Source organism: Mustela nivalis (assembly GCF_964662115.1).
Source record: "Mustela nivalis genome assembly, chromosome: 7".
NCBI lineage: Eukaryota > Metazoa > Chordata > Mammalia > Carnivora > Mustelidae > Mustela > Mustela nivalis.
In genome coordinates, this window is record NC_139026.1 from 39,670,978 (window position 1) to 39,684,133 (window position 13,156).

Here is a 13,156-nt window from a genome sequence, read left to right on the forward strand (position 1 = left end):
TATCCAATATAGTAGCTACTAGGCACATGTGCCTACTGAAAGTTTAATTAATGAAACTTAAAAATTCAGCTCCTCCATCACACCAGAGACACTACAAATACTCAACAGCCACACATGGCCAGAGGTTACTGTATTAGTGCAAGACAGAGCATTTTTATTATCACACAATTTTCTAGTGGACTCTGGTTACATACTAACTGGCCATTTGTCTTCCCTTAAACCATTCTCCTTTTCTTCTTGAGTTTTTCTCAGGCTGAATGAAGGTAATTTTATCCAAATACTATTTTTGCACATATTTAAAATATTTAATCAATCTGCATCTTTTTAAAAAGAAAATTATTTACTCATTTGAGAGGGAGAAAGAGCAAGAGTGGAGGGGAGAGGCAGAGGGGAAAGCAGACCCCTAACTGCGCGGGGACCCCGACATGGAGCTTGATCCCAGGACCCTGAGATCATGACCTGAGCTGAAGGCTGAAGCTTCACCCTCTGAGCCACCCAGGCACCCCTCATGCTGCATCTTTTGATGTTAAGCATAGACTTCAACCACAATGGTTTAAGTCCGAGCACATCCCGCAACAAGCAGGGGCATTGGGCCAATTAGGAGGGACACTCAGTGTTAATGTATTTCTTTTATCTGTTTTTTTCCAAAACATTTCACCTTTCTCACTTCTTATCCATTTGCCAAAGCAGTAAATTTAAATAACAATAGTGATTTTTTTCATTTATAGAGTGTAATTGGCAAATTAAAAGGAGAAATGATGTGAAAAATACTGTCTCTCCCAACAGTAGTCTGATCTTGAGTAACTATCCAAAGCAGTAACTATGCAAGATGAGTTTCTAAAAGGAGGGCCCTAACATTGAAACCTAATGAAATGAGTAAAACAATTAGTATTGCCCATCACGCTTAATTGATCAGTGACAGCAAAGACTGAACTTTTTATGAACGTTTCAGTACTGGATTTAGGATTATTCACTGCTTAAGTCCCAGTGAAATTCAGTAAACTAAATAGATCTCACTCTTGGGATGCCTGGGTGGCTTAGTCAGTTAAGCATCTGCCTTCGGCTTAGACCATGATCCCAGGGTCCTGAAATCGAGTCCTGCTTCAGGCTCCTTGCTCAATGGGGAACCTGCCTCTCCTTCTGCTCGCTGCTCCCCCTGTTTGTGCTCTCTCTCTCTCTGACAAATAAATAAAATCTTTAAAATAAATAAATAGACATCACTCTTATAGAGAAAATACCATAGGACCATCACCAGTCATGGCTCAGAGATCTGAACAAGGAAAACTAGTCAATATCATAAATTTATGGTACAGCCCAGTACATGGGTTCAGGGATTTCCAGACATACCCCAATAGGTTTTACGAGATTCAGTTTTTCATGCACTCACTGATTTTCCTAAGTACACAAAAGTCAAGTGAAGGCATATCTAAGCGGGCCAAAGAGGGGCTGGCCCAGTGGCAAGTGTCAGTGGATGGGGTATGAGGTCACTCAGAACACACCCTTATCTCACCGTGTAACTTCTGTGTCAATATCAATCTACTGAATCATCTGTGTGCTTGGAAACAGTAGAAGCTTTCTTTTCACAGCGGATACTTACTGTTGAGTAAAGAGAAGAAGTGCTGGAGACCAGTGATAATGAAGAACCGTGAACTGGAAAAAGCAAAAAAGAACAAGAGGTGATATAATGAAGTCAGCTCAGAACCAGCAGGTCTTTGCTGGAGAGTGGAGAATAGGGAGGCGGGGGAGTAAAATAGTAACAGCTAGATCTAAGAATCGGAGGGCAATTCTGCTGTTATTTTTTTGAGGTCAAATTGTTGAGACATGGGAAGGTCCCACACCTGTCCCCCTAAAATACTTCCTTCATCACGTTAGGCAGGATTGGACAAACACAAGCTCTTTGAGAAGACTGTGGGTTTATTTAAAGTTATAGTAAACGTCCACAGAATAAATAACCAGAAAATAGTAGAAATCTAAAATAAAGTTGCCAAAAACTTTTAAACTTAAAAAAAAACCTTTATGTGTTTTATTTATTTCATTTTTATACAACAGAGATCCATTTTCACTGTTTTTACTGTATGCTTTCAGGGGAATAAGCATTTTATTGAACTTACTATTTCAACATTATCTGTGATGAGTTGATTACACTCTTTTAAATGGAAAGTTATTGTTTCTTTTGTACTTATAATCATAGAAAAAAATGCTTATTTCAAGGTAGTGTCTCACTGAAATTAAGAATGGAAATTGCATACTGTCTTTTACTGAGGTATACCAAAATACCATTTTAAACAATTGATAGACTGTTTTATATTTCTGCACATCTGATGTGTTAAGCCCAATGGGTGGTAAAAGTGTGCTTAATTATATTTGTAGAAAAGTCCTTCCTCTTTTCACTGTGGGGTAAAGTTATTTCTGAATATTCATCCATTCAACAAACATTAGTTGGGCCCACCCAATGTGACACGCCCTTCCTAGTTTGTGGCACTATAAAAATGATGACACAATCCTAGGAGCTTAAAAATAAAGTAGAAAGGTATACAACTAAGAAGATAATTACAATAGAGTAAAAAATACTCTCTGGTACTACAAGGGTATGTGGGAGATGCTCACAAGCTGGTTGAGGGGCTACTGGGAAAACTGTAGGATTGTGGCAGTGGGTCTCAAAATAGAGATGAATTTGAGGGACTCCAGGAAGAACCTCTTTAAAACTGACTTCATTCATATAAACATGTGGTCAAAAGAGCAATGAAGGACAGCTCCCAGATATCTCGCTCAAGCAACTGTCACCACTCTGTGAGGTGGGCAAAATGTTAATCATCTAAAGAACACAATACAAATACAATTCCACATTCTTTCAACCTCCAACAACAGTATGCACTAAGTATGCACCAGAATGCACTAAGATTTTTGGCACGGTGTGCAGAAGGCAGGTGGACAATGAATCGGGAGATCTTAATTCTGCTCTGTTGCTGCTACCTGTTATTTAGGGGTCTAAACCTCCTACTGTGTGGCTGTTTCTTTATCTTCACAGTGATCATTGAGCAGAGAGGGCATCAGTAAAGCCGCTTCCACCTCACTAGTTCAATAATCCCTTGATTGTAGACCACAATGTAAAAATTAAAATAGGTCAGTGTTCAGTGTATGGGCATCTGAAAGCCATCTTGCCCACTCAGACTGGTGTTCAGTAATTGAGATTATTTAAACCTCATACACAGAAGGCCAGACTTTCCCAAGCATATGAAGAGCATTCCATCTGTAAATGAGGCACTCTAGAAGAGCCATCAGTATGCAGAGCAAATTATTTTTATGGTATTATAAGATGCCAGTCTGTAAAGAGAGTGATAGAACCATCTCAAATAAGCAATGAGAGCATTTCCAATTAGTTCAATTTGGTCCATCTAGTCTGCCACAATCAGGAGACTCCCAGGGTGTAATCTACTGTCACGATGAACTCCATCATTCAGTTAATGTCCCCAAAGGTAGTGGCAATGATGGTCAACTGATTTAGTGTCAGCAGATTAAATGGACAGTAGTGGCCAGAAAGCATGAAATCAATGCTCATAGCTATCTAGACTTTGAATCGGAAGAGCCTTTAAGAAAGTAGGAAGGAGAAAGAGAAAGGAACAGAACTACTCCCTCATTTCATTTTCATGACAAATCTGTGAGATTACAGATGCAGGAATTAGCACTGACTGATAAAGTTAAGAAATTGGCCAAAGTTCAGACCACAAATAAATGGATAAACAGAGGCTTACAACTCGATATATTTCAGGATCTGGAGTCCTTTCTTTTATATATAATCATTAAAGACTAGGATAGTTGGCTGATTTTATATTTGGTTTTGTTCTTTTTTAAAATTTTATTTTATTTTATTTTATTTAAATTCAATTAATATATAATGTATTATTAGTTTCAGTGGTAGAGGTCAGTGATACTTCAGTTGTATATAACACTCAGTGCTCATCACACGACGTGCCCTCCTTAATGCCCCTCACCCAGCTACCCCATTCCCTTCAGCAGCTCTGTTTGTTTCCCATGGTTAAAAGTCTCTTGTGGTTTTCCTCCCTCTCTGATTATGTCTTGTTTTATTTTTCCCGCCCTTCTCCTATGCTCCTCTGGTTTGTTTCTAAAATTCCACATATGAGTGAGATCCTGTGATAATTATCTTCCTTCGATTGGCTTATTTTGCTTAGCTTCATCTAGTTTTATCTACATCCTTGCAGATGGCAAGCAATTGCACTCCTAGGTATTTACCCCAAAGATAAAAATGTCTGATTTTATTCTGATCAATTTAAACTTTTATGTTTACCTTTATTTTATTCTTAGCTGATATGCTTTATAGTATGTGTTGCCACAATTTTTCTTTATGGATACTTTTAAAAGTCATTCATTAAATTGAAGAGGAAAATCTCTCAAATATTAATTATCAAATTTCACACCTGCAGTTATATAGTTAAAAAAAATTACATACCTTTGAACATCAATTGTCTCCTGAGTTTTTTGAATAGAACTATTATAAAGTATTCACATAGAACCTTATTACGTTGGATAAGAAAATGAAACTTAGAAGACAAAAAGTAGACATGATATGAATTCTATTATGATATAACAAGAACCAACACCAGAGGGAGTTTCTGAGAATACAAACTGGCAATGTGTGGTAGTTTCGTAAGGTAATTTTTCTGGTTCATGTATCTTTATGATTCTTTAACCGAGATGTCAAACAAAACTGGCTCTGATATTGGACACACCAGAGCAAACAGTCTCTAAAACAATGAGGATTTCTGTATGAGAACACCAAATTTGTTCTGAACTGTTCTATAACCAAGTATTAATCTACACAATTTCTGGCATATTTCCAAATGCATAAAGAAATAGAAGGTAATGCAGGTTAAAACCTCTTCAAGCTTCAGGGCTCCCTACATGAGAGTTACACTTAACTCATTTATTTACTCTTCAGGAATCCTTGTCATGGCAACTGATGTGACAGTTTTCATCTCTGAGTTAAATAAAGGAACTCCATCTTTATTTCCCCCTACGCCTACCTTCTTCCATGCTGTCTCGGAATGAGCCTGAATGACTGATGGCACGTGGCCTTTCTTCCAGAGACGTGGCACTCCCACAAAGCTGGGAGTCATCGTAGAGATCGAAGGAAGAGTCTTGGGCTGGGATGCTATTTGAACGCATCATGCTGGGCCCAGGAAGGTTAAATTGAGACAGATTGGTTGGGCTCACTGAAAAACAAAGCACACATAGACTCATTATTCTGGGGCTTGGATGATGAAAACAGTTGGCGGCTGGAAAGTGAGAATGTGATCCCAATTCTACGGAAACGTGAATTTAATGGGTGTCTCTATTGAAGGCAGGCTGACAGTCTGCCCCTGAAATGTTCAATAACAGTTTCAGGAGAGTCCCTCTTTTCTCTAACACTTTCAAGGCCAGCAGTATGTCAATTTCTAAAGCAATATTAAACAAAGCTGCCAAGCAACCTCTTTTGTTCATGCTAGAAATACAACAGCATGGTATATCCTGCTGGAGATTATGAAGAAAAGATTGCCTGCATAGGCTCTGTAGGTTTCTTTTCAAGAAGAATACACCTCTTTAATGGAAAAAAACAAAATCGAAAAGAAAACACAAGAAACCTAAATGTCCCACGAAGACCCTTTTGAAGCTTCCAGACAAAGACTTTCATCATTTTGAGTTCTGAATTTATGTAAGTCCATGGTCAGTACCATCATTATTATCAGAGTTAGTTATAAAAGAAGAATATGAAATTTTTTTTAAATGAAATGTAATATGTGGTTTATAGCTTATCATCAGTTTAATCACACTGAACTCTTCCACTGCATCTAAGACCAGAGTCCAGAGGGAAGCCTGTCTAATGTCACAGTCCTGTTATATTTCCCAAACAGTATCTCATGTTCATAATTTGAAACAAGAATTTATTTACTTTAGGGTTCATTGCCAAAGAGTTCTAATAACACTCAGCTTTTTATGCCAACTGATAATTATGAATTTAAAGAAAGATGTGGTTGACCGAAAGTACACCTGCTTCAGAAGCAATACCATCTTAAAATATGGAACAAAAGCAAAGCACAAAATTGAGAAAGATATTTATCACAAATGTTCATATTTAAGAAAAGTAAGTTGTTACGGAAATGTGAGGTGGGAGACAGGAACCACTTATGCCATCACAAAACCTGTGGGTACTTTGAAAAACTTAGGGAACTCATGTCACTGGTTTAGAATGACTGATTATCATTTCAAAATTTGCTATTTTTTTCTTTGACATGGGAGTTACATTTCTTTTTAATATAATGACTGGCTTTCAAAATAATGTAAAGTAAGAGGCATATACACTGAGAGGCAAATGAAAGGAAATATCTTCTATTTTCCAGACACTATGCTGGATGTTTTATAGGTTTTGATGAATTCATGCACGGAACAACACTCTGATAGAGTGGTTGTGGATTGGAATTAAAAAAAAAAGGACAAGAAAAAGGAAAGAAATAAAAGATTTAGAATTATATCTGTGTGTGCATATATGAAATACAATAAAAGATGAAAGAAATTGTGGATGTGCAAAGTGTGCAATCTGTTGGAAGAAAGAAAACCCTGAAGGAAGGAAAGAAAGAAGAAAAGAAGGGAGGGTGAGGAAGAGAGAGAGAGAGAGTGAGGGGGGAGAGGGGGGAGATGGGAAAGAGGGCGAGTGAGGAGAGGAAGGGAGAGAGAGAGGCAGAGGATGGAGAGAGAGACAGAGAGAGAGAGAAGAGAGGGAGAGTGAGGAGAGAGAGAGAGAGTGAGCAAGGGGAGAGAGTGGGAGGGAGGGAGAGAGACATCTTTCAGGTACATTCCATCAGCCAGCATTGAATGGTTCAATTTGATTGCTAACCAAATGCCAGAAGATATACCGAAGGACATTCTAGACTTGGATGTTTATGTTTAGAGTGTCGGGATTAGAGTAAATCATCCTATTCTATGTCCACAGTATGGACTGTCTCTTTGCTAAATGAATGAAGTATTCAACGCATTTGTAAATGTATTATGTTAATATGTATCTAGAAGTTAGAAGGTCATTTCACTCACTATTTGGCTTTGCATAATGGTTGCAGAGCTATCCAAGTAAATTGTCCTTTTATAATTTCAAAACATGTGATTTAAATCATCCAAGAGATAATGAGGATTAGGGTGATTTTTTTTTTTTTTTTTTGACAGAGAGAGAGAGATCACAAGTAGGCAGAGCAGCAGGTGAGGGGGGGGGTGGGGAACAGGCTCCCTGCTGAGCAGAGAGCCTGATGCAGGGCTCAATCCCATGACCCTGAGATCATGACCTGAGCCAAAGGCAGAGGCTTATCCTACTTAGCCACCCAGGGGCCCCATTAGGGTGAATTTTTAAAGTGAAGAGTTTGCATTTACAAACAGTTTTGATAGCTTCTCCACTGAAACTACACCCATGCTATTTAAGAATGTTCAGTTATGTTAATGTCTATGACAGTTCTGTTTTTGGGGTCAGTGGTTGAATAGAAAGATATATATGGCATGCCCCTAGCAGTGGTGACTGAAAGGAAGAAAAATTAATATGTAAGTAAACCAAGAAAAATTATACAACAGAGGACGAAAATATGATGGACAAAAAGAATTTCTGCAATGGTACACAAATTGGCACAGGGATTCTATACTGGCTTTGCTTTCCATTTGCTTCAGGCAAATGTCTCAATCTCTGCCCTTCAGTTTCAACATGAATTACAATTTTTTGAAACAGCAGAATAAATGACCTCTGGACTCATTCAAAGCTTAGAGACACAGCAAAATTTCTAAAAATGAGAGAAACTAGGTAGCAACTCAAGAAAATTTTATTTGATTTTTTTTTTTAAAGAGGAAGTTCAAAGTGTGATATATCTAGATTCAGTAGTTTCTGTCATGGGTGGGTTTAGAGAAGAAGCTAGAGCTATCATAAGTATTTAACTAGTAGTTGAATAATTGAACCAGAGGTAGGTGTCTCCTGTCTCTGAGATTCTGTACTTTCATGAATATAGAAGAAGAGGGTCAATTCTCAATAGTTTAAAAGGTGAATATGAGAGAGGAGTAGGAGGGCACTCAAGGTAGAGGAACCCGTGAACATAAAAGCATAGAAATTTCTCCATAAAGTTGTTTAAACAATACTCTGTATGCAAGAGGAGCCAACAAATATATAGAACTCCTAGGTGAGAGGCTGACAGTAATACTTCTTCCTACTATCCCTTACAGCAAGGAGAAAATGAGACTGAGGAACTGTCACTCGTGGGAATATGACAATAAGTATCAGGCAGTTATAAGATGCCTCACAAAGACTATGACCAACAGTAAACAAAATTTCAAACAAAAATGTATTTTGTTTACATAAGTTATGTTCTGATTTGCTTTTTTGAGTAGAATGGTTTCTATTACAGGGATCATACCTACACCAAGAACTACACACAAACCACAGCTTACTCATGCTACTCTACCAATAATGAGGTAACTGAAGTGATCTTAGATTTCTGTTCATTATATAGGACTTTTTACAGTAATATTTCTAAAAATTTTATGTATTAAAATATTTTAATATGGAAAAAGGATAAAGAAAACACAGGTATTTTAATTGCTACTAAGTAATCACTTGCTGATCATTCAGAAGAGATAATGATCAAATTAAAGACAAATGATGACCAAAGTGAACTGGAAGACAATGCTATCCATACTCATTAAAAAATTCCATGATACATTTTTTAAATTTAATAATAAAATAATCTTTAGTTATGATTACATTTTAATAGTACCCATTGTCTTACCTAGTAAATATAAATTCAGGTGGTCTGGAAATCAATAAAAGGTGTTTTTTTTTTTTTTTTTTTTAAGATTTATTTGAGAGAGAGAAAGCTAGCACATGGGTGAGGGGAGGGGCACAGGGAGAGGGAGAGAGAATCCTAAGCAGACTCTGTGCTGGGTGTGGAGCCCCATACAGGTCTTGATTTCATGACCCTGAGGTCATGACCTAAGCTGAAGCCAAGAGTCTGATGCCCAAATGAGCCACCCAGGTACCCTGCAACAAAAAAAAAATTTCATGTTTTTAAAACGGGTCATTTTTTCTTTAAAATAACACAGCATATAGACCTCAGAACACCTGATTTTAAGCCATGTATGCTTATAAAATTTGGATGGGCACATGAGAAAGTGTTGACATGTATGGGAAGGTCTTCCTCTCTAAGTCCCAATGGGTAAAAATGTGGATAATGATGGTAGAGGCAGTAAGACGAATTTGAATTACACTGCTATTTTCTGATAACATAAAGCATGGTTTCTGATAAAAATGATGAGGTAACAAGGTCTTTTAAGTCTTATACTCTCTTGGTACACATAAATCAGTCTTGGTACACATAAATCAGTCCCCCATAATAAAACCTAGATATTTTGGATCCATTTCACAGATGAGGAAATTGACTTTGCCAAGGTCAGACATAGTAAGTGGTGAGCATTTTTTTTCCCAAATAATAATGGAACAGATGGATTTAATCAAAACAATATAAATGAGAAAATAGTGGGGGTACGAATTCAGTTAGTCAAATTAATGTCAGGTATTGAAAAGATTGACAGGAGACAGAGGGTATCTAGCAAACTCATCATTCCAAGTAATTGGGTTTTATTTCAGATGTTGCATAAAATTAGAGTTAATTTCATATTCTTATGAGTTTATAAAAAACATTTTCAATTTAGTTTTTGAAGTTAAAATTTTAAGCTTCTTGCTATGTTTTATAATTACAATTATAAGTAAAGGCTATACTATCTGTTTTCATTATGAGGCAAATAAGTGTCTCCCTGTGAAGGTGTAGCAGCAAAATCTTGGTATTTAATAGGAATTCATTAGCTCATATGGACCCATGACCAAAATAATTGTTTCTATTGCCAAAGCTTTATTCTGTAAAGCAGGAAAAATTACAAGAGAAAACAAAGAGCTGTGAGTGTCCTATAGGATTGAAAAAGTTGAAAAGCCCAAACTATTCAAGAATTTGGACAACTGGTGGGTCCATTACTAGAAAAATGGTTGGAGCAAAATAATAATAATTATTATAATAATGAGACTACTTCATATGTGATTTTATAGAATAGAAATCTAATTTTAAAAGCATTGGGTCTATTAAATTAGAACTGGCATGTTTAGACTTCTTTCATTACTTTGTCACTCTTCCCTGTGTTTTCTGTGACATTTATACAAATGATTTTACACTTCATACAAATGATGCTAAATACAAAGTAATGCAATGGCTAAATTTGTCGCTTTTTTTCCTTGTACTTATCAAAAAACATTCACAGGGAATATTCATATTCATTTTAACGAGAGGTTTGAAATTCTATTCATTTTGATTACCTGTAAAAAAGTGATCTTAAAGTCATGGAGTTACTTTTTCCTTTTTCTTAATTATTTTATAGTTTGTTTTTCTACAACAGTATGATAAATTTTGTCAAGGATTTTAAAAAAATTAAGCAAATGTTTTTTTCTTAAATGTCTTTAAAAAGAAGCAAACTTGCTTGTTTTTAAGCAAAAAACAAGATGTTTTACTGTTTTTTACGAGGACTCTGAAAAAACCCCTAAGCTTGAAGTCAGGTGTTCTGGGATCAATTCCTGCCTCTGCCCCTTATGAATGGTGAGACCTTTTTGTGAGTGAAATAACCGCTCTGTGCCTCTGGATCCTAGACTGTAAAATCACAGCCGTCGTACCAATGTCAAGTCGTTGCTCATTGTCACCAACAATAAGCTGCGTAACCTTTGGAAAGTGTTTTGTGACTAGCCAGCCATCAAACAAATAAAAGGGACTCTTAAGGTGTCTTTATCTTTTCCTTAAGTGAATATGTTTTATAACATGTTTTACGTAGAGATCGCAGTGCTCCTGTGAGGGCAGATGGTCAAAGAAACAAGATGAAATGGTGTTCAGAATATTTTACCCAAGTTGGAAAAGTGGTATTTTCCCGTGGCAGAAGATGACATGGCGGAAGGGGAGAGCAGAGGGGACTGGTTGCCAGCATCCTGCAGCCCTCCGGTGGAATGCGAGCGCAGCCACTCTTTGCCCTCTTCTTGGTTGGCCTGCCGAGACGACGGGGTGTATCTGCAAAACAGCACAGCTCAGACACTGAAGCACATCTACGGGGGCAAGGCAATACCAGGACAAGGAAACAATCGAGAGGAGCTTACTATTCAGACTGAACAACATTCTCAAACAGATTGAATCTAATTATAATTGCTTAGTTCTTCCAGATGATCTGACACCATCTGTGTGAATCTCACAGGGGGAAAAAAATAAAGGATTTTGAAAGGAAAATTATGCTTCTGTGAGATATGTAGTTGAAAATCATAAGCAATGAGCAGACAGCCAAGTTAATTGAGAGGGACTCAAAAGCACAGTGCTTGGAAGGATGTGAAGATGGTGAAAGCACAGACTAAATATGGTAGACAGGGCTAGGCCAGGAGCCAAGGGAACTGGGGTGATGGCCACAGAAAGGCATAGGAAATGGAACACAAATTGACAGATCTTTTTTGGAAAAAAAAAAAAAGGAAAACATTAAAAAATACCACATTTATTTGGTTAAAATGGCACTTGACATCATGTCTAGATTTTTTTTTTTTTAAAAAAAGGGGGGAAAATGGGCTCACTTTAGTAGAAAATGAATTTCTGGAACAAAATCTTGAAATGGAATAATTGCAAGCTGTTTCCTATTATGAAGGAACTGGCGAGAAAAAGGGTAACAGGGAAAGACCTATTTGGCCAGTGCTCATTTTCACCAGAGTAAATAAATTCTTAACATCGAAGAACAGTTGACTCATTAAGTTCATATGTGTTATACCTCTATTAGTCATTCATTTTCTATCCTCTCCGCAGATTAAATTGTATAGTAAAGGAAGGCCATGGATTAAATTTTCATTTTAGTTTTTATGATGAACTGAATGATGACTTTGAGATTATTACGTTATCCTAGACTAATTCACTATCTAAATGGACTAGCACTCCTGAAAAACAGAAATGAAAACTCCGGAGTTTTTACCAAAAGGATTCTTTAAAAATTCATACCTTAATTATAGTATTTGTCCTCTGATGATGAGAATGTATTTTCTTTGATTCAAATTAGAGAATCCTTCAACCTTTCAACATTAACTGGCCACATCTGTAGACTATATGGGTCGAGGTTTTGCAAGCATATGCCTCCAAGATGCAAAGGTTAGGGAAGTTAATTTTATTTTAATTTATAGAAGTGAGTTCTGAAATCTACCAAAAATTGCTGCTCCCCAAATAATGACATTAGACTGGATTTAATTTACGTAGTCTTGACCTCTACTGGTATCTCTAACCAGAGGCTTATCTCATCAACTCCTCAGGCCAGAGAAAACATTAGGATTAAAATTGATGCCATCCTCAATGGCAGATACCTTATTGCAAACAAAGAAAGAAAGAGGGAGAGAGACAGCACACAAAGTTTACGTAACAACAGACAAAGGCAGCAATGGGGCTGAGAGAAATATCTACCTTAGTCCCTTTTTGGGTAGTGTATTTCTGTCAAGCTGCATGCTGTTAAAACAAAGAAAACCCCTAAGGACATAATGCAAACAAAACCTCCAAATTACACATCCAACAAAAACGGTTCTCTAAACTTCACAAAATAAAATTTTTGTCACACATATTTGATGCTTAACTTATTGGAAAAGGCCAACCAAAGGTGACCAGAGGTCTACTGTTTTAACATATGCAGTGATAATTTAGTGACAGGATTATGAGCAGGTAGACTAAGTCATTTGTTTACATAATTCCCCTGTAGGTTCTGTTTACCTACCGCTATGGTGGTTTTTGCTTCCGTGTGCAACTGACTAGACTTCCACTGTGATTTCAAATGCAAGAGAATCATAGGTAGAAATCAGATAGATCTGCTCTCCCTAAGTTAAAGTGACAACTTCTAATGGGCAGAGGAGATATAAAACACCTTAATACTTAAATTTTGTATTCATATTATTTTTAATAAAAATAAAGGCAGATCTATCCATTTGTATATTAGAGAAGAAAAATATAATAAATATCTGCTTGAAATGTAATGTTTCTGGCACCATTTATTTAAATATTTAATAGAATTAATCTATGCCATCTTTTGGAAATTCGAA

At 36.7% G+C, this 13,156-nt stretch overlaps 1 protein-coding gene across 3 annotated transcripts in view; it reads right to left on the reverse strand.

The window, feature by feature from the left end:
• NAV3 (neuron navigator 3) overlaps positions 1-13,156 on the reverse strand; it is an 858,619-nt gene that overhangs the window by 74,346 nt on the left and 771,117 nt on the right. For all 3 annotated transcript variants that reach the window (XM_082739652.1, XM_082739653.1, XM_082739651.1), the window contains 4 exons: positions 12,531-12,572; positions 10,957-11,117; positions 5,043-5,231; positions 1,598-1,650 (listed from right to left, as the gene is read on the reverse strand). In XM_082739652.1, coding sequence (XP_082595778.1) covers positions 1,598-1,650; positions 5,043-5,231; positions 10,957-11,117; positions 12,531-12,572 — 445 coding nt within the window. The remainder of the gene's footprint in view (positions 1-1,597; positions 1,651-5,042; positions 5,232-10,956; positions 11,118-12,530; positions 12,573-13,156) is intronic.